Source organism: Peromyscus maniculatus, chromosome 18 (assembly GCF_049852395.1).
Source record: "Peromyscus maniculatus bairdii isolate BWxNUB_F1_BW_parent chromosome 18, HU_Pman_BW_mat_3.1, whole genome shotgun sequence".
NCBI classification, from domain to species: Eukaryota; Metazoa; Chordata; class Mammalia; order Rodentia; family Cricetidae; genus Peromyscus; species Peromyscus maniculatus.
The window spans coordinates 12,412,320-12,440,242 of NC_134869.1; the positions used below are offsets into that span (position 1 = coordinate 12,412,320).

Consider the following 27,923-nt stretch of genomic DNA (forward strand, 5'->3'; position numbering starts at 1 on the left):
GTGTGCAAAGGGTCCTGTCCACCTCAGGTAAAGGCTACCTAGTTGGGAAACCCCAGATGCATGGAAATGCATGGTTGGAGTGAATGCAGAGGTTTCACTGATGAGGGGGCCTGAGATGCATGTTGGGCATGAGCCTGACTTCCCCTGGTGGTCCTTCCGTCCTGCACAGATGAGGTGGTTTCCAGGTTTTCCAAACAGACTTCTGGGGTTTGAAGGCTGCATATGCTCCTAGTAACTCACCAGAGAGTTAAGTATTTAGAGGCGTCTAGGCTGGTAAAGCTGCATTGGCTCTTCACTATGTTGGGCGATCTGAAGTAACTTCTTCACGGAGCATGCAAATGGTGGTAGTTTAGGATTCCTTTCTGCTTCTTACCTGTGTTTTCTAGTCCTGTTTGTTGTATGTTTGTCATGTACAGAAATGACACCAGGGTTACCATGTAAAAGATGTGTTTGCTTGACTTCATCGGCTCACACCTGTGCCTGTATTTATGGTATATTTATAATCACTTTCAGGGCTCTTGGAAATCTTTGTACTCACTGGTATATTTCCTCTAGATTCCAGGAGTTTTATTCTTTTCCTGCCCTCTTAAACCTAACCTTTGATTTCTCATGTCATTCAGTCTTGCTTTGGATTTTAGGAAGACCATTATTTCTTCTTGATTTTTGTTGAGTAGGAAGACGTCTGTTTCCCAAGTCCACACCATCTACCACCATTGAATCTGCATACATCTGTCTGTCTTTCTCCTCCACAACATTCAGCTTTACTGCTTTTCCCTGCATGAGTCTTTGTAACTATCACTGTTTTAAATCCTGGTCATCCAGGGCTGAAGAAATGCTCCACAGTTAAAAGAATTTGCTGATCTTGCTGAGGATCCAGGTTCAATTCCTAACAGCCACACCAGACAGCTAACAATCAACCATTTCTCCAGTTACAGGAAATCACACACCCTCTTCTGGTTGCCTTGGACACTTTCATACATATGGTGAATGTACATACACTCAGGTACATACAACTACACATAAAATTAATCAACCAATGAAATGTTTAAATCCTTGCCACCTTGATGAAAAGTAGAAGGGCTACTGTTTTTCAGTTGCATGCCTGTATCCTGGCCTTGGGCATGTTGGGGTGTGCTCTTCAAGGTACCAGGATTGAGTTTAGCAAATGCTGGGTCAAGGGCTCTGAACACTGTGACTAACTAAATGAAAAACATCAAATTGGAAACAAGAGGTTAGAAAACCAATCCTGATATCATCTTATTAAGGTTTGACATTTTTCTGGAAAATGTCAAGGTTCTCTCCCATCATGAGGTCCTCAGGTTACCTTCTCTGGCTGCCCTGGGCAATCATATTATATGCATTGCACATTTGTTTCCAGCAAGTTTTTCCCATGTTAATTCTGCATAACATATAGTTCCAAATTAATGACTTCCACCAAGTAGTGTTCATTTCTTATTAATGTTCTTGGGTATGTGGGTTAGCTTTGTGTATATCAGTCGAGGATGACTCAAGATGATGGGACATATGCCAAAAGCATATGGCAAAGGGTGTACCAGTTTAATTCTGTTTCATCTTAATTGAAGTTTAAAGGAACTTCAAGAGTCATTTTCTCCCTTTATGATACACCAGCATCAACATTTGAAATTCATTCATGAAGTTTCTTTAAACTTCCTACATGTCGCTTCATCTGGACTCTGAAAAGTGGCAACTGCATTTGGAATTTGCCACAGTTCCCATGGTAACTGGGCCAGTGTTCTGGGTATTATCAGGTACTCACCGTATGAACGGCCATTCTTTGGATAAATGAGCTTCTGAGCTGCCTAAAACTCATCTCTCAGTGACAAAACGAGACTGAAGTGACGCCAGATGACTTGTTCCCTCTCTTCCAGAAGTCCCTCTGCTATCTTCCCATTGTGAGCAATGTGACCCTGTGGGAGAGAGGCGCATCTCAGACAAACGTGAGTAAACAGAATCCTGTTGCCTAGGACCACATCTGTACTGTCCTCTCTTGGTGTTCTGTAGCTTGACACTTGGCATCTATTCCTTCATACTTATTTCAGAAATTATAACTGTAAATTATTTGTGTTTAAATAAGGATGTTAAAAGATATTTCCCACAGAATCTTGAGTCTGTGTCTGAGAATCATGTGAGCTCTTTCTTCTTTGAGCACACAGATATATGTGTACCAAGGAAAGCCTCATCTGACTATGAAGACTAGAAACATGGACTAGATACTTTTTTCAGTGCCTATATGTGTCACAATTTAGGGGGTCTAGCATGATGATTTTGTCTTACAGTAGTCAATACAAGGAATGACTGGTTTGATACAGAAAACATCAAAACACTGAAAAATTTCAACACTCTGTGTGACCTCTTAGCAGGCTGCTTTTATTCCTTGGTTGCTAATGGCCCGTTCACGGAAGGCCAAAGTGAATGCCTATCTCTACGATGAGTGCCTCTCTCAGTGACTGTGGTGTGTACACAGAGATGGTCGCCTTGGCTAGCAGGCCAATCCCACTGTCGCGGAGCCATGGTAGCTTCCCAGATTTAGCCATACCTGAGCTTTGTTTACAAAAGCGGGGCTGGGAAAAGGAGGGACTTTTGTCCTGAAATACACATTGTAAGAGCTCTGTATGTCTCCATGTCCTTCCTATTTGCCTTGAGGGCAATTGCAATGTCATCTAAAGAGGACCTGACCCCAGAGTCCAGAGACACTGATGCCCTCACTAGAACTCAGGTAGATGAAGAGGGTTTGGGGGTGATTCTAAGATAGTTTTACCTTCTAGTTTGCCCTTTCCAAAAATTTGGTAGTTTCAGGCTAGCCAGGGCTACATGGTGACACCCTGTCTCAAACACACACACACACACACACACACACACACACACACACACACACACACACACACACCCAAGAACAACAACCAACCAATGGGACAAAGAAAAATTTGGAAAGAAGAAAGCCCAAATCCAACAACAACAAAAGCTCCATCACGGTTTGTGAGTGGGTTTGCCCTGAGTTGGTGCTTACTCAAAAGTAGGATGCAGTGACCAGAAATAGAATTCTAGTAGCAACCAGAGGTGTAAACTCATGTTCTAAGATTAAAAACGAGGCCAGCGTGGAGAAGATGAAAACATGGCCTACTTAAAACACACAAACAAAGCCATGACCTGATTTTATGCCGACTCTTTCTGTGCTGGAGCAGAGAGCTGAGTCTAAATAAGGCATCTTCAGCTTTCTGTGTCAGTGGTTGTTTTTCCATTCGGACTTGAAGTCATTGGCCGCCTAAGAATCCATTCAGCTAATGGAGTCTGTGACTCACAGCAGGGTTTTGTAGGAAAGGGAAAGGACATTACAGAATCCCCTTATTGAGGCCATTCCATTAGTGTGCCTAGACCCTCAGAAAGCAGAACTTCCTAAAGGAAGGTCCCAAGTCTCTCTTGGAGAGATGTGTTCCACGTGGCAGTCATGCATTGCCTACACTGATACAGTGACATAAAGCTTGCTCGCAGCTGACTCCCGGACACCCCTCTTTTCACTGGATTTCAGCAAGGAGTGGTGGGTGCGCCCTGAAGTCCTGTCTGAGCCCTGGGTCTTGGCGTCTCCTGGGTGCTCAATTGGACCGGCCACTTCCTTCCTTTTGTTCTTTCTTCTCCCCTCTCTGTTTGTGTGCTTTGGGGGAATCCCCGAGATGGCAGTAAACATTTTAAGATGTTTCTCTTTAAAACACTTCTATGTTGTCATAGGTTATAGCTACACTATATGCTAACTATTGTATACTTCATTTCCTATTATATATCATATTTAGGGTGTTCTGTATTGTATGTCAAATACTGTATAACACATAGCATATATTAAAGAACATATATCATATGTGGGGCACTATCATAGATTACACATTGGACCCCCTCTATCTGGCCATCATCTGAATATAGGTGTTGAAGGATCATGCTTTTTATATTGTGTTCATTGAATACTAAAAAAATGGTCAGATGGCTGTTATAAAAACAGCAGTAGAGAAAAAGAAAAAAAATTGCCTTTTAGGAAATCCATGTCCAAAGTCAGGACAGAAATTTTAACATGATAAGCAAAAAATTAGAACAGTTTTCAATTAAAATTCAAAATTTCCTGTTGCTTCTCAAAGAGTCTATCAAGAGTGTGCCATGCTCAGTTCACTGTGACTGAGTTTTATTAAAATGTCCAATGCCAGAAATTGCTATGGAGAGAAAGAGAGAAATATGTAGCTCATCCTTTGAAGCGAGCAATACTTAAAAAAGGAAACAAATTATAGATCATTATAATTTATAAAAAACATTAAATGGAGTGCTAGCAAGTTTAAATTCAGCAGTCTATAAAATAAAATGCATCATGACTAATTAAGATTAATTCTAATGATACACCATAGTTTAATATAAAAGAGAAATTTATGAGATACATATTAATAAACCAAATGAACAAAAACATTCCCATTATCATGGTCATTTATTTCAACATTAATTCATGGGAGGAAAACTTTAGAAAATTGGGAATAGATGGGAACTTTTTTATTTAAATTTTTTTTTGTACAATGTATTTTGGTCATAATTTCCTCCTCCCTCAACTCTTCCCAGTTCCTCCCTATGTCTCTACCCACACAGTAGTTCATGTTCTTTCTCTTAGAAAAACAAAACCAAAAAAGGAAAAAAGAAAAAAAAAGACAAAAAAACCAATACAACTCTCCTCAAATGAAGAAATAGACTCCCCCAACATACAAACCATCACCACCACCACCACCACCACCACCACCACCACCAACAACAACAACAATAACAATAACAACAGCTACTACTACCTCTATTACAATTGCAACACAAAAAGCCACGGAGTCCATTTTGTGTTGGCCTATGACTTCTGGGCATGAAGCCTGATCTGGACTGTGGTTGATCTACCCAGTGACATCCCACTGGAGAGCATACCCCTTTCCTAGCAGTCGTCAGTTGCAAATAACTTCTTGGTTATGAATGGGACTTTGTGTCCACTTCCACTTCTGAGCTGGGATCTAGTCTGGTTGAATCTGTGCAAGGCCTTGAACACGCTGTCACAGTCTCTTTGAGTTCATATGTGTATCAGCCCTGTTGTGTCTGGAAGATGCTGTTTCTTTGGAATCATCCACCACCTCTGGCTCTTACAAAGATGTACAGAAACAGGAACTTCACACACTGCAGAATCACTTTGGAGGACATTTAACAATTGCAGATGCAAACAGCTGTAAAACTCAATAGTCGTCACCAGCATATGAAATTAGAGTTGGTGAAGATACGCAAGAGCTGACTTTCTGAGGCCTGAGTCTTGTAATGAATGGGACACTAAAATGCCACTCATGCCCATCCACAGGGGAATGGCTGAATTCATTGTGGCATATTTAAACAATGGAATGTTGCAGCTGGTGTCAAGTGGAAGCTACATGCAACATCAAAGATACCCTGAATGACTTAATGCAGAATGAATCAAGGAGAATCATGTGTGTGGTTTAATATGATAGCTGTGTCCGTGGAGGTGATACGTTTATACACTTTGGTATTTTCTTCCTAGTTTAAAGCTATCTGAGACATGAGCAAAGCAAACAGATGGTGGTAAAAATACATTCTGGGTCAAAGATGGATTGAAGGACTTAGTGATGTTTCCAAAAACATAAAAACATCATAGTCTGCTTACAGGCACCAACAGGGTTCAGTTCCACTAACAATTAATTGTGAAGACTTTGTCAAGGCTCCAAAGGCCTGCACACAGACTGGTCCTCACTCTTGGCCTTCATGATAATCTTTTCCTTCTTAGTCTGTTTTCTATTCAGCCTTCCAAGCACACTTCCTTCTCGGATCCTCCTTGTCCTGTCTACCTGAAATGAACATACCTGAAAAGTTTGATTGATGGTTTTCTCGGGTGTCAGCCCCACTTGTTGAGGACGAATCAACCTGGTCTATGGGACATCTGGGGTAAAATGCTCCTAAGCAACTCCATTGAAAATAATTCATCAGTCAGTGTGCATCCGAGGATTAGAATAATGGTATTTAAATCTTTATTGCAAATACCTTGCAGTGATTAAAAAAAAATGAGTGTTCATATTCAATCTGCTTATGTTTATGTGTATATCACCCCACTTAGTATGACATTACAAGCTATATTATAATGTGCTTATAAATTATACATATATCATAAACTACATATCTCACTGAATTTAAAATATGTAAATAAATAAATGAAAGCAGAAGTGGACATATTCCTTCATATCTATCCATGATGTTTTCATAATTTCTTTGGTGGTGCTGTGGGTCAAATCTAGGGCCTCATGCTCACTGGCCAGGCATTCTACCACTGATTTTATAGAAGTTTTGACTGAAAGGAGCGAGTGTGTGTGAACAACTTAAACCAAATATGTATGAAAGTGCTGTAAGTATATCTGCTTTATATGCTAATTGAAAAATGTTCTGTAATCTTAAGCAAAAGGAAACGCGGAGTTAGAGATGTGTCCTGTGGTTGTGAGCAGGCACTGCTCTTGCCAAGGCCATGGGTTCAATTCCCAGCACCCACATTTTAGCTCATACTGTCTCTAACTCCAGCTTCAGAGGATTCAATGCCCTCTTCGGGCTTCCACCAGCACTGCTTGCACAAAATGCACAGACATACATGTGGGCAAAACATACACACACACACACACACACACACACACACACACACACACACACACACATACACACACACAAATAAATTTTCAAAAATGTTCTATGTGAGGGTCATCATTAATACTGAATGCGAAGTCGTATTTCCACAGGTCTATTTTAGTAAACTCTAAATATAGTAGCAAATTTCTCGGCAACCTGACGTCATCACCCCTTTACCCTGTCAAGTGGCCGATGAAGAAAAGCGTGTTGTACAGAAGCCCAGAAGAAAAGGGTGGACTTAGCAGTTATCCTCAACCGATTAATTCAACAAGTATTTGTTCAGTGTCTCTGTGTGCCAGACCATAAACTCCCTGAAGGCAGGGCCGAGTGCACCTCACTTACTGATTTATTCCAGGCTCCGGCAGGAAGTGTGGCTCACTTGGCATTTACTTACTGAGTGGGTGAGCTGGGCACTTTCCACAAGATGGAGATGCTCTGAAGAGCCCCGGCCACTGCTTTTCTATCACCCGGCATCCTCGTTCTGGGAAAGACCTTGCTTTGATCTGGGAGCTCCCACATCCACACTGTAGCTTCAGCTTTCTCTTGCTCCCCAGCCTTGGCTCCCACACTGGATGGGACTTGCTCTGTCACAATTTGGAATCAGCCTTTGGTTGCTGGTCCCTCCTGGGGCCTGGCTATAGGAAGGGGGACTCTATCTGAACTTCCTAGGGAGCTGCTTCACTGCCCAGTACTTGCTTTCCTTTTCTTTTTTTTTTTTTTTTTTCTTTTTTTTTTGTGATATATATTTTTTATTTTACAATACCATTCAGTTCTACATATCAGCCATAGGTTCCCCTATTCTCCCCCCTCCCACGCCCTCCCCTTACCCCCAGCCCACCCTCCATTCCCACCTCCTCCAGGACAAGTCCTCCCCCGAGGACTGTGATCAACTTGGTAGACTCAGTCCCGGGAGGTCCAGTCCCTTCCTCCCAGACTAAGCCAAGTGTCCCTGCATAAGTTCCTGGTTTCAAACAGCCAACTCATGGAATGAGCACAGGACTTGGTCCCACTGCCTAGATGCCTCCCAAACTGATCACTTGCTTTCCTTTTCAATGCTGACTTTCCTGACAGCGTAACTGGAGCCATATTAGAAACTTGTTGCTTTCTGGAAAGTGTGTTTCCAAATGATGCTACATGTCACATGATAGCCCAATCGATGATCAGCATGAAACGCATATTTAGAATCGTGCGATATTCAAGACAGGTAGAGAAGCTGTGTGTTAGCAAGAGGAAGGTTCAGGTGGCACTCAGCAGTTCCATGCTGTTGGGACATGAGTTCTCCACAGCTGCTGTTCAAATGGACATTTGAAAATGAGCCGTGCTGTGGTGGTTCTGGGAACTGTAAGGAGTCAGGGAAATGTAGGACAGATCATGGGCTAGAAAGGAGAGCCATTTTCCCAGCAGGTATAAGAGAGTCAGATGTGGACAGCAAAGGCATTGAGGCATCTTTTATAAGAAAGTAATATTGAGAAGTGGGCAGTCTTCATCAGCTCATTCCATGTCTCCTCTGACTGGATTAATTCCTACTGTGGCTGAGGTGGCCAGAGGATACCTTTATATTTAGGTGCTAAAGAGTGGTCTCTGAAGGTGTTTAGAAATGTTGGGCTTTTCTAATACCTGATACAAACATCTTATAGAAAAAGGGAGACATATTCATTCACTTCGGTAAACCTGTTACTAATGAGTACAGGGGAAAGCTGGCAGATCGGTGTCATGCGGAAACAATGTGGGGACCAAGGGAGGTCCTGCTAGTGACTCCCTGATCTCTGTCTAGATGGTAGAGTATATAGCTGCTGAAGAGGAATCACTGACATGGGGTTCAGGATAAATATCATTGCTTTTGGTTTCTGACAGATGCACATTAAAGCTTAAATAGATTCATAAGTGTTTCATTCATACAGTGAGTGAGGTTTTATTAAGTAGTCAGTCTACCAGACATTGCAATAAACAAAACAGAGGATTCTAACTTCACGGAGCTTTTATTCTAGTATTGAAACTGAACAATAAACAGATAATTAAAATTGTAATAAGTGGTACAGGTGAAAAGCTGGATAAAAGAATAAGGCCATATATTACTATTGACCATTTGTTAAATAGGGTTCCTATTTTGAACAAGGGGCTGTGGAAATAACTTAGTTGGTATGTACAAGCTTAAAAACCCGAGTTCAGATCTCTAGTACCGACATAAAGTGCTAGGTGCGGTGGTGCACACCTGAACCCCAGGACTGGGAAGGCAGAGGCAGGAGAACTCTGGGCTTGCGGATCATCCAGTCTAGCAGAAATTAGTGAGCTGTAGGATCAGGATGAGACCATATCTCTGAAAATAAGGTAGGGAGTGATTGAGGAAGACACTTGACATTCTTACACACACACACACACATACACACACACACACACACACACACACACACACAAGCAAATACAGCCCATACACAGAAAATATTGAACAAAATACATTAAGTAGTTCAGAGTATTTTTGGGAGAGCAAGGGAGTCAGAGCTGGGGTGGGGTTCTGGGCGGAATGCCCCCATAGCAGTGATCTGATACTGCCCACGCCTGCCATCGCCTCCACCACGGGATGCCACGGTTTTCACTCCTGCCGCCTGCTGCCAGGTACTCAGGCTTGCCCTTTCTGCTACTGTGTAGCTGGCAGAAACATGCACAGAACTTCCTAAGAGCGTTGCTGGTTCCTAAGTCAGTCTGCTAATGCCGACGTCTGAGCATTGGCTATTAGATGGTCACCGCACAAATCTCACTAAAAATTCAGTGTTAAAGCTAGCACACAAATGCAACAAATCAATACATAAAGGGTCAGTTGTGTTTGTATCTCCATCAATGAGACATCTGAACAGAAATAAAAAAAATCCATTTCAATCCCTTTCATGAAAGCAATACAATATGAATAAAATTAGCTAAAGAACTGAAATATTTGAACACTGGAAAGTACTTATTAAGGACACCACTGAAATAGCCTAGACAAATGAGAGACTTGCAATGTTTGTGGATCAAAAATTTCACATGGTTGATACAACGTTATCTAAAGTGGACTATAAATTCAATGCATATCTATCAAAATCTCAACTGTGATTTCCCCCCAGAAACCTTAAAATTCACACAAATTGCCAGAGGTACCCAAATGTCAAAACAATCTTGAAAGCAAAAAGGGAAATTTAGACACTCGAAAACATCTCATGAAGCTTTATTGCTTTCGGGCTGAATCCAAAGCCACACTAATCAAAATAGTATGGAAGTGGCGTATGAGCAGACATAGACCAAGGGAATAGCTTAGAGGGACCAGACGTAAATACACGTGGCCAGTGGATTTTCAAAAAGGGTGTCAAGATGATTCAGTGGGGCAAAGGACAGTGTTTTAAACAAATTGTTCTAGGTTAGCTGAATATCCATCTACAATAAAGTAAAATCGTATACTTACTTTCATCATATACAAAAATCTACTCAAAAGGTTTAAACATAGCAGCTCAAATTATGAAACTTTCAGGAAGAAGGAAAATCTTTTTGACCTCATGTTGATTTCTTAAATATGACATCAGACCAAGAGTTATGTAGGAAGAGAATGTGGTACATGAGTTCCCCTTACCTGGACTTTTAGAAGAGAGAGATCCATTTCTTCTGCCTTCTGTTTGGTTTCTCGGCTGGGAGGGAAGATCCTGCATCTTAGAGTGGAGAACAGAGTCATGGTAGTTCTGACAATAAGCTATTTTGCACACGGTCAAATCTCACTCTCTATTCCTTGGTGTAGAAGAGGCGACCTGAAGTGTTCTTCACAGCCTTGCTCACCTTCAGCCCAAATCTCATCTTCTGCTGCAAAGCTCATCATTGGGAAGAACAGCTTGCTCCTCCCTGGGCTCTGCTTCCTTCCCCACAAGTCTGTCTCAGGAGTCCCCACATCCTGCTCCAGCTAGCCAGATTTGGAGTAGATGAAATAATCCCTCTCTCTGGTGGGTGTCAATTTTCCAGACTGAGCTACCCCGTAGACCCACCAACTTCTCTCCTCTGGACCAGGGAGGCGCTAGAGCTACCCCTGGGGATGGAGAACCCAGACTTAGTAGGCAGGAGTGATTCCCGAGCTTGCTCATTTTCAAGGAGGGAGTATGTATGCAAGTCCATTTGTGTGAGAACACCTACCTGCCAGGCATCCCAATTTCCCATACAGTTTGTTAACGGCATGGGGGTGGGTCTGCTTGGAATGTGGGAACACATCTGGACTGTGACTGCAGAGTGGAACTGTGGTTTAACAGGGCCATTTGGCATGACTTCTTGGAGGCAATAGAGGTAACCCATGAGGAATTCTTCTAGATAATTGAGGTTCTGATGTCTGGCACCTGGAGTCAACACTCGATGGTCCAAGTGAGTATTGCAGCCTCTTTCAGAGATTGTTCACCTGGAAAAGGCCACAGTGAAAACAACAAATATGGAGTGATGTTTCAGTCTGCTGTGAGTCTTCAGAAACCCAGCCTGCACTGTGGGCTTTGGGTCCTGCTAGCCCCGACCATCACAGACTGTTCTCTGATGATATCTTGTCTAGAGATCAAAGACTCACATTACAGATGACATTAGGAAGACTACTCTTGGCAAATGATTTGGAGTACTTACCCAAATCTAGCAGCTTCCTTTACTCACATGGACATGATGCTGATCAGACAATTTTAGGGCTTATAGACTTGGGAGAGGAGGAGTGAGTTCATACTAATAGCCAGAGCTAGTCTGGAGTCCGGGTCAGACAGATATCCAAAGGCCAATTCTGTACCATAGTAGAGTTGCTACTGAGTTCTTTCTTGCATCCCAGGTTACTGAGAAGTGGTACACTGAGGTTCCTGGAACCTGTGTTTGGGTGGCCTTGGCTCTCATGGGTGGAAACTGAAGAACTAGTTGGGAATATTGATTGGGAAGACAGACTCAGAGACTAGACAGCCTGAGTTCAAGTCCTCTTCAGTTTCTTCCTGGTGACTTTGGGTGAGGTTGTCTGCAAAACCCTGTAATGAAAACATCAGCTTCATAAGGCACAGTGTGTGGGGGCCCCAGTGAGTTAGATGTGACTCCAGCCATGTGCTCCCATGTGCGTTAGAGGCTGTCACTCATTATCTTACTTCACTGATACCCTCTTTATGTGGATTCTGTTTTGTGGAGGTCATTCCTTTTGACCCCAGTGATGGGCAGACTGCTGTCTTTTGTTGTTGTTTGTTTGTTTGGGAAGTAGATGAGTTAGTTCTTCTGAGATTCTTTCTAAATTAACCATCAAATACTGGTTTTTAGTAGTGTGCAGACGGCCTCTAAGGCAAACTTAGCTTTTCTCTCAAATTGTTTATATATTGATTGGGGCAGGGTCTTTCTATGAAGCCTAGGTTAGCCTAGAACCCATGCTATTCTCTTGCTTCTGCCTCCAGAGTGCTAGGATTAAATGTGCACCACGTCTGCCTCAAAGTTTCCATTCTTTCTTTCAAACAAAAAAAACAGAGGTAAATGACACTCAGTCAAATTTCAAAGTAACATTTTTTTAAAAAAGATTTTAATCTTATTAGGCAAGTGAAATTTAGAACTTTAGTAAACAAACATTGATCATTCTTGTAAAACCAGGCAAGAAGTCTCTAATAGAGGAGATGACATGGGACAATTTATTATAACAATTTCAAAGCTCATTAGATGGATGGATGGGTGAGTGCCGTTCTACCTGAGTCGCTTTTGTAAGCTACGAATGGGTTACTTACTTATAATACAAGAACGAGTACATCTCAAGGAAGAATATCTTCAGATTGACTACTCATCATAAGTATAATTATTGTTTAACAATATTATGAAGGGCTGGTGATGAGACGCAGGTGTTTAAACACACAGAGCCAATAGATTTGACACGGCATTCAGTTCCAGGCGTATACATTTTTAAAGGCTCTATTCACCAGAGGGGACAATAAAACGCCACACAATGGTAAGAGTGTTTGCTAAAACATGAAGTGACTGGTTAATTTTTTTTCAAATGGGCTATTATATTCAGTACTAAGTGTTTCTAAACTTATTAGTTTCTACACATTATATATTTTAGGATGGGGAAAAAAACCAACTGGCTATGTGGCTAAAGCTGAACTCTCCGAAGCTTTCAAGCCATCTCTGAGGTTTGGAAGACGCTATGTGTTAAATTTTGTTCTGAGAAAGTTGCCTGCCAAGTGATGGCTGGCAGCTTTGATGGGCATTTTTAGAGAAGGAGTAACCTGAGCCCTCGTTTTCTGGAAGAGGAAACTGAGGCTATAGTTTCCCAACTTACTCTGCGGAGCAGACTCTACAGTAGAGCTTGAGGTGTCCCCTAACTTTTGTTACGAGGATCTTGCTTGCCAAGCTGCGTCCTGTCGAATGTGGGGCTTTATGAGTACACAGGCCTAGCTAGCAGGCATCGTCAAGCAGGTCCTGTGTTGTTGGACTCAATTGGATGTAACTGTCGATCGTTCATCTCTGATTGGTTGATGCTTTCTTTAGCATCTGCCTGTGGGTTAGCTAATACGTCTTCAGTTTGCCTCCAGTACTTGAGTACCAGTAGAGAAGTGGGGGAAGAAGTCTCTGTCTGCTAAATATGCCGTGCATTTTACATGTACTACTGCATATAAATTATCAAGCTTATATCATACTCTAGACAATGACAGACAACACCATGTAAGATTAACTGTCTTTAAAGGGGAAAATGTGGAAGATTTGTTTACCACAGCTTAATGTAGTGCCTGGCATACAAACCACTTACATTGCATTAAGTGAAGAATGAATGAATGAATAAATGCTAGGATTTAAACAGTGATCGAAGTGCCCCCAAAGTTCTGCTATTAGTTGTTTTTTTGTTTTGTTTTGTGTTTTGTTTTTTGTATTTTTTAGTATCAGGAATCACTCCCTTTGGCCATCACTTAGCACTGTGTAACCAACTGTTTTAACAAGTACATTTCTTTATGACAGCATTTAAATTACCCAAAGTTTAGCCTGTTTATATAGCTGTTACCTTGGTCTTTCAAGTTTTATTTACTTGTGTGTGTGTGTGTGTGTGTGTGTGTGTGTGTGTGTGTGTGTGTGTGTGTGTGTATGTGTGTGTGTGTGTGTGTGTCTGTCTGCATGACAGTCGTATGTAGGTGACTGCAGGTCAGAGAGGGCAGTGGATTCCCTTGGAGCAGGACTGAAGTCCATTATGAGCTGCCCAGTGTGGGTGCTGGGAACCAAATTCGGGTCCTCTGGAAGAGCAGCAAGAGTTCTGAACTGTTGAGGCATTTCTCCCGGCCCTCTTAGGTTATTTTTTAATTTTTAATAATAGAAATGATGTACTTATAAACTTAATTGTTGAAGTTGTCATTGGAAGTTTAAAGCAGCCAGAATGTCTTAATACAGAACTGGGAGTATCACCCGGAGCTCCACTGCCCATGTCCAGCTCTTTCTGCACTGTGCCTTTCAAACACTTCTGGTGATTGTCCCTGTCAGTGAAAGTTCATGGCAACAGATCGTTATTTAATGATTCCACAGATACTTTATTTTATCTCAGTGACGATCTTGAATTGCTCTGGGGCTAAGCCTCATTATTAATAGCCATTCATCTTATTCCATACAGTTTCTTAAAACTATGTTCCCTATGTTATAGGAGGAGAAAGTCGAATTCCAGAGCAGTTAAGCAGAGATCCTGTTCATAGCGTGAACCAATATGTCATTTACCTTGATTGTAGTTCACAGCTGTACACCGTTATATGTTCCTTTATTCAGTGATCTACCCAGTTAAAAATATGTGTGTATATAAAATATGTATATGTAATTATTTATATATTATATTAATTATGTTATATATTTTAAAATTCTATTATATATATATATTCAACACATTAGTAATTATACAAAGTTGTTCCAGGAAGACAGAAATCAATGCTTGTTAAGAAAGCATCTAGAGTTCCCATATGTAAAGAGACACATGCATCAATGTTTATTTGATGAAGCAGTCTTCCTGATGGTAAAATAATCAGAAACAACCTCCACACTCATCAACAAGGATCTGGGTCAGTGCATTCTTATCATTGTACAACCCTGTATGCTTTTAAAGAGTTGGAATGCTGTAACCACAGAAGCTCACCTGTAGGTAGACGCCAGCTGTAGTGTTCAAAGCTGTAGTGTTCAAGTGTCATGGTGTGACCACGATGATGTGCAGATGTGTCTTCACAGTGTTGACCTTTCTACTGCTCTTTGAGGAATGAGATGCCCTTGTTGCTTTGATGTGCTAGCGACATTTGCCTCTTTATTATGTCAATCCAGTGATAGATACAGAGGAGAACTGAGAATTCTAGAAAGCTTAGTGATTTTGGAATGGATTAGATCTGCTGATGTACAGGCAAGGTGGGAAGAAGTGTGTGTGTGTGTGTGTGTATGTGTGTGTGTGTGTGTGTGTGTACATTAGAAGTCTACACTGAGTCTTGAGGATACGGATATTTTGGAGGGAGTAGGGATAAATGGGGAGAGGGGCCCACAAGAACAGGATCTAGGCAGGAAGGTGAAAGGTGAACAGTGTTGGGAACCCAGTGTACACTGTGTGAGGTGACCCTTTTCTTGCACGACTTCAGTAAAACCTTGAATTGCTTTCTAGCTGGGTCTGAAAGTAGGTTTAATTGAGGAAATGGCTTTATCTGGTTCTGATATATATATATATATATATATATATATATATATATATATATATATATATATATGACTGCACATACCATTCTAATACATATACATCAAAACCCATGGAAGCACCTGAGAACATTTTCACTTTTAATTATCTGAGGGTGGTAAAATCTACACCCTCTTTAGTATGGTTGAGGATTTTAGAGTGAACAGTTACCACTTTTATAATAAAGAAGGGAAATTATTAACATTCCTCCTAAGGTGGAAAAGCTGTATTGAAATAGCAGCTCCATGGTCTTGCTGGGAAAGGCTTAAATGTAAATACTTCTGGAGACACCTGCTTCTGATGCCTAATTTAAGTCACCATAGCAGCACTGAGAAGTCCTGGCAGGGAGATAGGTATGCTGACTAAATGGGGCTCCAGCTATGTGCCGGGGCAGCAGATTTGACTTCCGTAGCTCCTGGGAGAGAATCAGAGAGAACCTCCTCAGTTTCAGCTTGGACACTGGGTGTCAGGGCCTCCTTCATGCCTGGAAAGCCCAATCTCAGACAGTGCCATGGGTTAAGAAGCAGATACCTACACGATGCCTTGGGTCTGGGAGATGGTCATCATCACCCTCCTCTGGAGGATGCTTCCTAGTGGGAAATGCCCTCCTTCCACAGAAAGGAGTTGGTAGGAGGCAAGCTGAACCAGATAGGCAAACAAACAAAACAAAAGCCAAACCAAATCAAATACTGGAAAATCGTCTTGGGTCTAAGCTGCCAAAGTGTAACAGTTTTTTGTTTGTTTGTTTTGTTTTCTTTTTTTCTTTGCATCCATTTCAATTAAAGAGAAATCAAAATACCAGATTGGCTGGGAATGCTGACTTAGGTGTGTGGCAAGTGAGCTTTCTGACCTGACTTCCAGCATGACAGCCTCCTCTGGACAACCCGGGTCATGCTTTGAAGTCCAGATCTCCTGGGAGCATGGAGATGGCAGGTGTGTTCCCTGAGAACCATAGGCCAAAATGCAGATGGAGTCACTTGTGTCTGCAGACTCTGAGGGACAGAGTGGGAAGACTTCTGAGCCAAAGATGCGCAGTTACCTGGTCTCCACACTTTTCAGTCAGATGTCTCTCTGCCCTGAGATGTGCAAGGCTGGTGTGTGGGCAAGCTTCCTTCCCAGGACAAAACAGGAAGAGTGCTTTTTTCCAAAGAAAGCAAATGCATTTTTAAGGGAGAACCAGGAAATCTGATATGGAAATTGGTGCCTTTAAATGACGCCCTTTCTTTCTAATATTCAGAAGAGTCCAGGTTAGCCCAGATGTGACATGAAGTCAGTCAGTTTATGTCCTTTACCCCTCCTACCATGGTCACCCTCATTGTGGGAAACCCTGAATTCTTCAAAAGGATCATCATCACATCTACACACAGGCAGAAGTGACTCATCAGCTCGGGTTTTGCTTTTGCTTCCTGTATCAAGGACTCGTAGAATTCAAGGTAAACCAATTATACCAAAGAGAAAGACCAAGAAAATCCAACAGAGGAAATGGTGGTGGAGAACCCTGACATCATTCAGAAACCAGAAGTAAAACCTCCCTCTAAAAAGACGGCTGATTAGTACTCTGGGGTGGGGGCGGGGTTGGTTGTGAGAAGACACAAGCTAAGAACAGCTGTGTCCTTTAAAAAGCAGCAATCCGCGGACAGAGGGAGTTCATGGAATCAAGTGTGTGATTGTTGGAAGCCAAAGTTTTAGTAGACAATTGAAGGAGCGTTGCAGAAAAACCTACCAACTTGCAAAGCAAAATGACAAAAATATGGAAAATGCAAGAGAAAAGTCACGTGGGATGAATGAGAAAGCGAACACATTCGGTTTGAAAGGCGGATGCTCTGAGGAAGGAGCGCAAGATGAGGAAAACTAAGAAGACACAGGAAAAGGACCTATCCCCTCACCCTGGAGTCTGATTAACATCTCTTGCCAGTAAAAAGTCAAGAATTCTTGCCTGATTGACAAAATTTGCACTCAAGTTTGCCTTCATAGACTCAGTGCCCCATTTATTTAATTTATTTAAATTTTTAAGATTTATTTCATTTATTTACATATTATTTGTGTGAATGTATATGTATATATGCCTATATGAATGTGTTTGCCTATGTGTGTTAATGTGTATGTATATGTGCCTATGGGAATATGTTTGTTCATGTGTGTTGATGTATATGTGTATGTGCCTATTGGAATGTGTTTGTGTGTGTGTGTGTGTTAATGTATATGTGTATGTGCCTATGGGAATGTGTATCTGTGCAAATATATGTATATGTGTATGTGCCTATGGGAATGTGTATCTGTGCAAATATATGTATATGTGTATGTGCCTATGGGAATGTGTATGTACACGTGTGTGAATGTATATGTGTGTGTGCCTAGCATATGTGTGTTAGGTGCTAGCATCTGTGTTCATGTATGGAGTCAGAAGGGAAGTTGGGTGTCCTCTTCTATCACTCTCTCCCTATTTTCTTTGAGGCAAGTTCTCTCCATGTTTTCCCAGCTAGGCTGGAAGCCAGAAAACCCCTTGTTCCCTCTCAACTTGGAGCTGGGGATAGAGGTGTGTGTGGGAGTCTGGCTTGTTATGTGGGTGCTGGGACCTACACTCTGGTCCTCAGTATTGCAAAACCTCTTAACTACAGAGTCATCTTTCCAGCTCCCTATGCAGAGATCTTTTAAATAAGAATATTAGGGGGCTGGAGAGATGGCTCAGCAGTTAAGAGCACTGGCTGTTCTTCCAGAGGTCCTGAGTTCAATTCCCAGCAACCACATGGTGGCTCACAACCATCTGTAATGAGATCTGGTGCCCTCTTCTGGCCTGCAAGCATACATGTAGGCAGAACACTGTATACATAATAAATAAATCTTTAAAAAAAAGAATATTAGTTAAAATGAATTATACTTAAGACCTAACCATATATGGTCTTAATTCCTTCTTAGAAGTCAACCTAATTTTTCTGGAAATCTTATAAACTGAGACTATAAACTTTTGTTTCCAGTAGAAACATGTTAACTTCATATTTATTTATTGGAGCAGAGTTTTACTTTATCAGTTATAATCCTAACCAATGTTCTTCAGAAAACATGTCATGGTTTCATTTGTATCCCTCAGCAATCCTTTGAGATACAACTTCAGAAGCCACCCAAATCACATGTATGTATGTCATAAAGACAACTAAGTATGAGTCTCTCTTGAGAAGGCCATGTCCACACTGCCATGTATTATCCTTTCCTCCTTTGCCTTTCTGTTAACTCCTGTGTTTGAATCTCTTAAAACATCTGCCCTGCGCCGGGCTGCATGCCTTTAATCACAGCACTTGGGAGTCAGAGGCAGGCAAATGTCTGTGAGTTTGAGGCCAACTTAGCTACAGAGTGAGATCCAGGAAAGGCGCAAAGCTACACAGAGAAACCCTGTCTTGAAAAAAAAAAGAAAAGAAATCTCCCTAACAAACTTGACACTGCTTCATGCTGATGTGTCCTGAAATTTGTTTCTGTAGCACAGTCAAAAATTCTGGCTTTCCTGTGAGAAGAGTTCCTCAGGCTGCCACAGGGGGCAGTGTAGAGCTTCCTTCAGCCCTCTACATGCCCAACCCTTCTTCCTATCCATCTGTGAAGACACAGGCAGGAGTGTGAGGGAGCCACTCACAGGCACAGAACCCTGGCACCTGTCTTCTTCCATCACTGGGCTTTGTGTCATCCCCTCACCCACTCTTTTAATCCCATGTGAAACCACAGGATCTATTTTGGACAATTCATTTTGTTCTTTTGCTTTTGTTTTCTAGATTATTTTAAAAAACTGCAGCCCAGCCTGGTTGGCACAGGTCTGTGATCTCAGCGACTCGGCTCTTCTTCTAGGTTTTCTACATATGAGCTCATATCACTAGTAAGGAGAGATTGTTTGACCTCATCCTTGTACATCTTCTGTTACTTTTCTTTTTTAACCCAATTATCCCAGAAGCGCTTCTAATACTGTGTTGAATAGATGTGAAAGCAGGCATGCTTGTCTTGCTCCAAAATGATGAAAAAGAATCATCAGTCTTTTAATACTGAGTATAATGTTAGTTGTGGGCATGTCATAAATAACCTTCATTATGTAGAAGCAGTTTCTCCCTATTCTGTTTCCTTGAGTGTTCTTTATCATGAAAGTTCATTGGCCGCCCTTGGATGCAGTATTTTGGTATCAACTGAGATAATCATGCTAGACGAATACATTACTTTGATCCTCTCCACTCAATACATTAAACCACCCTTACACTCTAGGAACAAAACCCACTTGGTCCTGGTACAGGATTCTTTTTATGTTTCCTAGATCTTCATTGAGGATTTTTGTACCACTGTTTGTTGGGGGTATTGGTCTGTCATTTTCTTGTGACATCTAAGTCTGTCTTTGATAACAGGGTGATGCTGGTAACTCACCTTGTCTTAATCAGAGTTGACATTCTATTATCAGAAACTCTCTCTCTCTCTCTCTCTCTCTCTCTCTCTCTCTCTCTCTGTGTGTGTGTGTGTGTGTGTGTGTGTATTTACATGTGGAGGACAGAGGACAACCTCAGGTATTGGTGTCATGTCTTAGGTACCATCTACTTTTTAATTTTTGTTTCATTTTGGATTTAGTCTCTCACTAGCCTGGAGCTGGCCAACTAGGCTAAGAGGGCTGGCCAGGGCACCCAAGGAATCCACCTATCTCTGCTTCCCGATTTCTGGGTTTAACATGCTCAGTAATTTTACATGGGTTTCCTGGGATTGAACTCAAGGTTGTCATGCTTGTAAGGCAAGTTCTCCACTAAGACTCTCCACTACCTGAGACTTATGCTCACCACACTGTGGACCTCTGGGCTCTCCACTACCTGAGACATATCCTCACCACACTGTGGACCTCTGGGATCTCCACTACCTGAGACATATCCTCACCACACTGTGGACCTCTGGGCTCTCCACTACCTGAGACATATCCTCACCTCACTGTGGACCTCCGGACTCTCCACTACCTGAGACTTATGCTCACCACACTGTGGACTCCTGGGCTCTCCACTACCTGAGACATATCCTCACCACAATGTGGACCTCTGGGCTCTCCACTACCTGAGACATATCCTCACCATACTGTGGACCTCCACGCTCTCCACTACTTGAGACATAGCCTCATAGTATTATGGAACTCTGGGCTCTCCCTTCAGTGTAGATAATTTCCCCTGGTGGCTTCTCATTTCTCAATAGCTGCTATTAGATATGATTGCTGTATCTGTAAAATGGACATGATATACTTTATTTCACAGAATGTGTAGCAAGCACCCAGTGGATTGATGTAGACCCTAATTCAGTGTGGTCGAGAGCTCTGTTGACTTGGGATGTAATTGTGCTCCCTCATGAGTATGTCCTATTAGAGCGGAGGGCTAGGGCTAAGGATTCTGGGATAGGAAACACTGTTTTCCTGCTCCCTTTTCCAGCTTGGTGGCCACTATCATCAACTGTTTTATCCTCTGCTATTGCTGCTTTAGTATCCCCATAAACTCAATCCCACGGATCTCCAGGGACCTGCCTGTCTTACAAGATCCCTCTTCCAAAGAAGCAGTTTATCCCTAGGTGTGCACAGAACCAGAAGTAGGTGGGAAAGCCACACACAGCTTAAAACACAATTTCCCATTCTAGTTGTTTCGTGGGGTAAATGCTGGGCTGGGCCAACTCAAAACCTTGGATGTGGGTCTGGGTGGTAGGTGATTTCATCAGTCTAGGTGGCTGAGGAGGGGCAGGGGGCGGAGCCAGCTCTCCTCTTCCCCGTGCCATCAGGACCAGCTCTCCCACGCCCATGATGAGAAGTAGCACCCGCTCTCCTGTGAGCTGGGTCAGCTCTCCCAGGGTCAGCGAAGGGCGGTGCTGGATCAGCACAGTCCTCAGATTTCAACACCCATGGTTCCGATGGCCCCCTGTGGTAACATGGACCACGGAGATCAACACAGATCCCAGCTGCAACAGGATCACAGACCCAGACATGCCCCTCGGCTGCAGTCTGGGCCCAGACATTGCCACGGCCCCAGGTGGCAGTGCAGACCACTCAGATCAACATAGCCCTCAAGACACCACCAACACAGCCTCAGGTGGTGGGCCAGACCTTGGGCATCTGTACAGTCTTCAGGGGCAACAGGACCAACAGAGGTCAACACAGGCCCTGGCTGCAGCAGGGCCATGGACATTTTTTTTTAAAACCTTTATTTTTCACTCCTACATTACATCCTGACTGCAGTTTCCCCTCCCTCCCTTCCTCCAAGTCCCTCCACCACCTCCCCTCTCTTCCAGGATCATCTCCTCTGTTTCCCTTCAAAGACAAAAAGAGCAGGTCTCCCAGGAATATCCACTGCACGTGGCCTAACAAGAGACAGTAAGACCGGGCACACACCCTCATGTCATGGTTGAATGTGGCAACCGCGGGGGGAGGAAAGGGGTCCCAATCTTAGGCAGAAGAGTCAGAGACACACCCACTCCCGTTTTTGGGAGTCCCTCAAGAACACGAAGCTACACAACCGTCATGTGAAGGTCAGATCCACACAGGGTCCGTGTGGGTCACCTTTGTCAGCCATGCGCTTCCGGTGTTAGCGCAGCGTGTCTGAGCCTATGCAGCAGGACGCTTGGTCCTTCCTCAAGTGCTTCCACACTCCCTATTCTGCCTCAATGACCCTGGTAAGGAGGGAGCTCGGGACAGTGCTTCCATTTGGCTTTGGCTTGGTGGAGGATGTGGTGGTGATCTGCTGATTGCTCAGGCCTGGGTTGGGATGTAGCTCTTGGGATTGATTGCTCATGCCTGGGTCAGCAGTCTAATTCTCCTTCAGAGGCCCAGCACCTTCCCTTTGCCTCAGGATGCCCTATGGGTGAATGTCAGCGCAGCACAGACATTCTGAGTATAGAACATGCAGCATCAATGCTGGGAACTATGAATGATTTCAGCTACCCATCAGAAATGTGAATGATAAAACTTGCTCTAATTGTGAAGGTAAATAAAAAAAAAAAAAGAACTCTATAAAATCTGGGGTGGTAGAAGCTTCTCTATATCATTTTCATCATTTGTAAAATGTGGAAAACAAAATCCTGATTCTGCAAAGTTGTTATGAGGAGTTGAAATGTCTAGAGCAGTGGTTCTCAGCCTTCCTAAAACTACAACCCTTTAATACAGTTCCTTATGTTGTGCTGACTCCCAACCATAAAGTTATTTTCCTTGCTACTTCATAACTATATTTTGATACTGTTATGAATCATAATGTAAATATCTGAGATGAGGGATTTCTGATATGTGACCCCTGAGGGGGTCATGAGCCACAGGTTGAGAACCTCTGGTCCAGAGTGTTTATAACAATGATCTATAGCAAGCACTCAATAAAGTATTAGTGCTTCTGCTATATAGTGACAAGAAAGCAAAATATATTGCTAAAAATAAAAATTTATAGCTGAAGACATTATGTATACCCACCAAAGCAGTTGCTAAAAAGGCGTTCTTTGCATATTACCTGGAACTATTTCACAGCCTGATTTTATCATCTTCACCATTAGATTTGGTTTCCTGTGCCAAATGTCAAGCGACTCTTTCAAATCACTTTTGTGCTCTGGGTCTCTGGCCTTTCTTCTTTGAGACTCGGATCCACATTGGTTGTATTCAGCAGTGTTCCCTCAGACACTCTTTTCTGTCAGAGCTTTTCCGCTCTGTGTATCTGTGTATCTGCTTGACAGTACGAAGCTTCACACTCAGCAATGGCATAAGCCCGAGAAATAATCGCATGCGGAAGAAAACAACGTCTTACTCCAGCTTAATGTCTGTTTGTGCAATGACCTCGTTAGGTAACTCCAAGACCCCTTGGTACATTTCCTATTAAAATTCTGCCTCATCTGCTTCTTATTTGATAGAAATAACTTTCCCCAGAGGAAATTGGGCAGAAAACCTTGCCAGTGTGTTCAACTTCTTGTCCTTTAAGAAATGATACTTTGATTTTAGAGGTTCGACTTTGCTAGGTAATGAAATTATCATGCTGGAACAAGGCATAGAAATAGTAAGTATGATAATTCTTCTTTGCTCATTGTATGCTCTTGCTATTCATAAAGTTTTAGGGCCTTAGATATTAGATACACTTACGTAAGGCCTCATGAACGGTAATTATCTTTTGGCCAAAGAAAAAGCCCAAACGAATGCTAAGCTGCATTATCGCTTGGCTTCTGACATGAGCTGATAATCAGATTTTCTTGCTTAAATCCATGGTGCTTGAACAATGCTACCCACTGTCTGCGCTTCCCGATATTACCCTTAATTAGAAAGAACAGAAACACAAATCTGAATTATTTCAAAATCTGGTTTCCATGGTCAGTGGTTTGAAAGGCTTAACTTTATTATAAATAAACCTGGTTTTATTGGCTAATGAAATCTGAAATGTGAAGCCTGGGATGGTGGGGGTTGTAGTACTCTGATGTTTACACATCCAAATATCCAGTGTAGGCAAAGTGTTTTATAATAAATCATTGGACAATTGAATTATGGTTCCTTTGTTCAAGTACACCAAGGAGGACCTGGAAGGACCTGGAATTTATATGTTATTGAAAAGCACCACCTTTAAGTTTAGTTATATACATTTCAGCAACTATCAAGGAGATAGTGACCTATTTTACATGTTTTCACTTTGTTCATTTTTGTTTCTTCTGAATATTGATGGTTTGTCTCTGTATGCATATGCCTCCTCAATGTTTGGGTCTCAGATATTTACTATGTGTGTGTGTGTGTGTGTGTGTGTGTGTGTGTGTGTGTATGTGCGCGCATGCTTGTATGTGTATGCATGTGTGTGTATGCAGTATATAATAATGGACGGGCTGGCATAGATAGGAGATCAGTTGCATTTTATTTATGGTCTAATAAAAAGAAGGCTAATAATAGATAAGGAAAACTGACCTTATTTGACAGGCCAATTAATAATGAAATACAGGTAGAAACTTTGATCATCTGGAAGATACCAGGACAAACTCCTAGGACAAACAGAACATATAAGGACCTCCAACACTATTGAGAACTGTGATCAAATGTATCACAGATGTTTCTCCAGTTTCTCTGTGGATAGGAGGACCCAGGTGTCTCTGTATGTCTAAACTGAGGCCTAGATCTCTTTTGTTCTTCATTTTAATGTTTTAAAAGAGACTTCAAAAAAAAAAAGACTTTGCAATTCTTGTCTTCTCCTTTTCAATGTTCATTGATATTTTTTTGCTCAATTCATGCACTCCCTTACCACCTCTGTGTTTGGCACTTTGTTCTGTTAGAAAACATTCCCACCGACAGGAATCACCCTGGAGAAAGCCCAGTACCTGACTGAGGACCCAAAGCCTAGGGAGGACTGTATACCGGGTGACTATCAGAGGCAGTTGGAGAATAGCAAGGATTAATCGGAGTCCCGGGGTCTGAGCACTCTTGTTCTCTGCCAAGCTGTGTAGCTTCCTCCAAATTAGTCTCTTTGTCTCCACAGCTCTGTATCACTGCTTAGGGGTGGAAGCCTTTCTCTTTCCAGTCACCAGGGTGAATGTGTCTGGGGTCCAGATTCCTGTTATTGAAGGGGTTCCTCATGGGTCCAGGTATTTGCCTTGGGTGGTACTGGTTGGGTAAGGAGCATAGCCTTTACTTCTTCCATAGGGATCAATTGCCTATGGTCAGAAGATGGTTTTGAAAGAGTTGGCTGGGAACTACGGCATGGGTAGTCTTCTGGAAAAAGCGGCCTACCTTAGCTAGTGAAGAAAGTGAGGGCTGCATTGTCAGACATTGTGTGCTTCCCATACTTCACACATCTCCTCCCTTCAAATGCCAGTGAGTTCATGATGGAAGAGACTTCTAATTTGCATACTGCACATTGCTTGCAGGTAGCTAGGGGATTGATATGTGTAGCTCTTTCAGAGCCCTGTGGAACCTGGCATAGCCTGGTCACGTCAGGCCAGTAGCTCTTGGCTTTCAGAGCTTCCCTGGGGTAACTCAATGTTTCTTATAAAGACTGTATATTTTTATTTTTGTCTCATATGATTCTGGAAATGATTGACATGTGCCACTTTGATGGAATGTACCTATGTTTAAGGATAAGGTCACAGAGGGGACTGTGTATCAAGTGATTTTGCTTCAATAATTCTTTGAAAGTAAAGATGCTTTAAAAAAAATGACAATTTCGACAGGAAGCAATGGCTTCCAACAGATGTCTATCCAGGGGCCTGAAAGGAGAGGCATTTTCTCATGCTATACCCACAGAAAACCCAGATCCCAATGTCTCCTTTATTTACCAACCAGCTAGTGGGGGGCGGGGAAGGTTTTAAAGGAGGCTGGTAAGAGGCTGGCTTCTGAGTTCTACCACCCTTGGCTCACCCTGCAGAGTCAAGACAAGGATTGACTTCCTGGAAACAAAGATAAAAAGTTCTCAACTCGAGGATGACATGGAGATTACACAGTAATATCTTGAAATTTTTTAAAAAGATTTATTTATTTATTTATTTATTTATTTATTTATTTATTTATTTATTTATTTATTTATTATGTATACAGCATGTATGACTGCAGGCCAGAAGAGGGCACCAGATCTCATTACAGATGGTTGTGAGCCACCATGTGGTTGCTGGGAGTTGAACTCAGGATCTCTGGAACCCTGAGCCATCTCTCCAGCCCTTGAAATTTTATTTAGTTGCCTTATATAAGGACCTTCAGACCATTTCCTCCTGCTCTGTTCCCCTGGATTTCTTCATCCAGGAGAATATCTCCCAGCCTTGGATTTGAGAAAATAAACAAACAAGCCTAAGAAATGTTTTTTTCTTGAACCACCAGGAATCTGTCATAGGAAAGACAGGCTTGCTGTCCCTTGGTGTTGGGACACCTGAGTCTGAAGCTTGGAGCTGGACTTTTAGTGTTTAGTGCTTTACTATGAAAAGTGAAGGGACTGTTGTAAAGTAGTGTCTCCTGGCCATCATGGAGATGTTGTGCCCCCGAATTCCCAACAGTGAGGTTCCATGCACATGGCCATACCAATCAACATTCCAGCATGGATGGAGAAGAGCTCACTCAAGGCTCCACCTCTGGTTGAAGAGCTACAGGAAGTCGATGGCTGCTGAGGGACGGGTAGTCAGCTTTCTTCAAGGACAAGTCCCCTGATAGGTTGTGTGTGCCCGATGAGTTGACTATTCCTATACCAAAGTACATATGGGCACATGAATTGGGCTTAGTAGTAGTAGTTTATATTTATCTATCTTTCTATGTATCTCTCAACAATAACCATGAAGGAAATGGTCATGAATTTGTGAGAGGAGAGAGAGGGAGAGAGAGAGAGAGAGAGAGAGAGAGAGAGAGAGAGAGAGAGAGAGAAGAGAGAGAGGAGAGAAATAATGTGTAGAGAATGGGAGTGGAAATAGAGGGATAGATATGATGAAAATACATTGTGTCCATAAAATAATTTCTCAAAAATAAATACTTTATTTGTTTTTGTTTTTTTGTTTTTTGAGACAGAGTTTTTCTGTGTAGTTTTGGTGCCTGTCCTGTATCTCACTCTGTAGACCAGGCTGGCCTTGAACTCACAGAGATCCACCTGCCTCTGCCTCCCGAGTTCTGGGATTAAAGTCATGTGCCACTGCCACCTGGCTAAAAAAAAAATACTTTTAAAAGGGAAAAAAATTAAAGGAAAAAGTGAATGGGTAGTCAAACCTCTTCAGGTCCCCAAGGGAAGTCTTTAACATGGGATAGACTGAAATACACAGAAGAGGGGAGTCCAGAGAAGCAAACAGACAAAATTCATCCATACCTGATCCTGCAGACCCCACACCCAAATGAGAGAAGAGACGAACTATCCCAAACACATGGCTACGATGCCATCGTTTAAAAAGAAGAGATCGCATGATCAAGAAAGTCACTGGAGAGGAACTGTGTGATGTGCCACGTGAGAGAAGGAAGTCCCTAGAAAGTAGAAAGGAAAACTTAAAAGAAAATGGAAAACAAGAGAGAAGGGGGTGGGATGGAGGGAGGAAAGAAGAGGAGGGAGGGGAGGAAGAGAGCAGACACACACAAAGAGAGTCTATGAATCATTTCACACACACACACACACACACACACACACACACACACACACACGCTCGAGCATGCGCGCACAAAAAAAGAAAGAAAGAAAAGAAAAAGGGAAAAGGGGAAAAGGTTTGTAAAACTGCAAAACAGGAATTTCCAGGTCGAGAGGAGTGGTTGGAACGCCCAGACAGTGAAAGAAAACCCACACTATGGCACTTTATTGTGAAACTTATTTCAATAGTGACAAAGAGATCTTAACGTTCTCAGAGATGCATGACAAAGGATATAAATAAAACAAATATCACCCGGACAGATCACAAAAGAATGTAAATCAGAATGGCACCGGCCCGAGATGCCAAAGATCAGAGAGTCACCGAAGTGCGTCTGTGCTGTGCTGTCTTTGACTCTAGAAAACTCGCACTTCCAGGAGATGGCAGATGTTATGATTTTCTAATCATGTGGCCAGAGACTGGTCTTAGATGTTTTAAGCTGTGGTAGGAAGTGCTCTCCCAAGACAGAAAGGCCACCTCTAAA

General features: G+C 42.3%; 2 protein-coding genes across 4 annotated transcripts in view; one reads left to right on the plus strand and one right to left on the minus strand.

Annotated features, from left to right (window-relative positions):
* LOC143269410 (uncharacterized) overlaps positions 1 to 2,254 on the minus strand; it is a 49,008-nt gene extending 46,754 nt beyond the window's left edge. Inside the window, exon 1 of the transcript XR_013045808.1 lies at positions 1,778 to 2,254. The gene's annotated coding sequence lies outside the window, so the exon portion shown is untranslated. The remainder of the gene's footprint in view (positions 1 to 1,777) is intronic.
* C18H12orf42 (chromosome 18 C12orf42 homolog) overlaps positions 1 to 27,923 on the plus strand; it is a 150,437-nt gene that overhangs the window by 60,952 nt on the left and 61,562 nt on the right. For 2 of the 3 annotated variants that reach the window (XM_042263359.2, XM_042263361.2), the window contains exon 3: positions 1,890 to 1,958. Coding sequence is in view for 1 of the 3 variants with exons in the window: in XM_042263361.2 (XP_042119295.1) it covers positions 1,890 to 1,958 (69 nt within the window). In the remaining 2 variants the exon portion in view is untranslated. Of the gene's footprint in view, positions 1 to 1,749; positions 1,959 to 27,923 lie in introns of those variants that run through there. The other variant, XM_076554569.1, reaches the window with a different exon arrangement.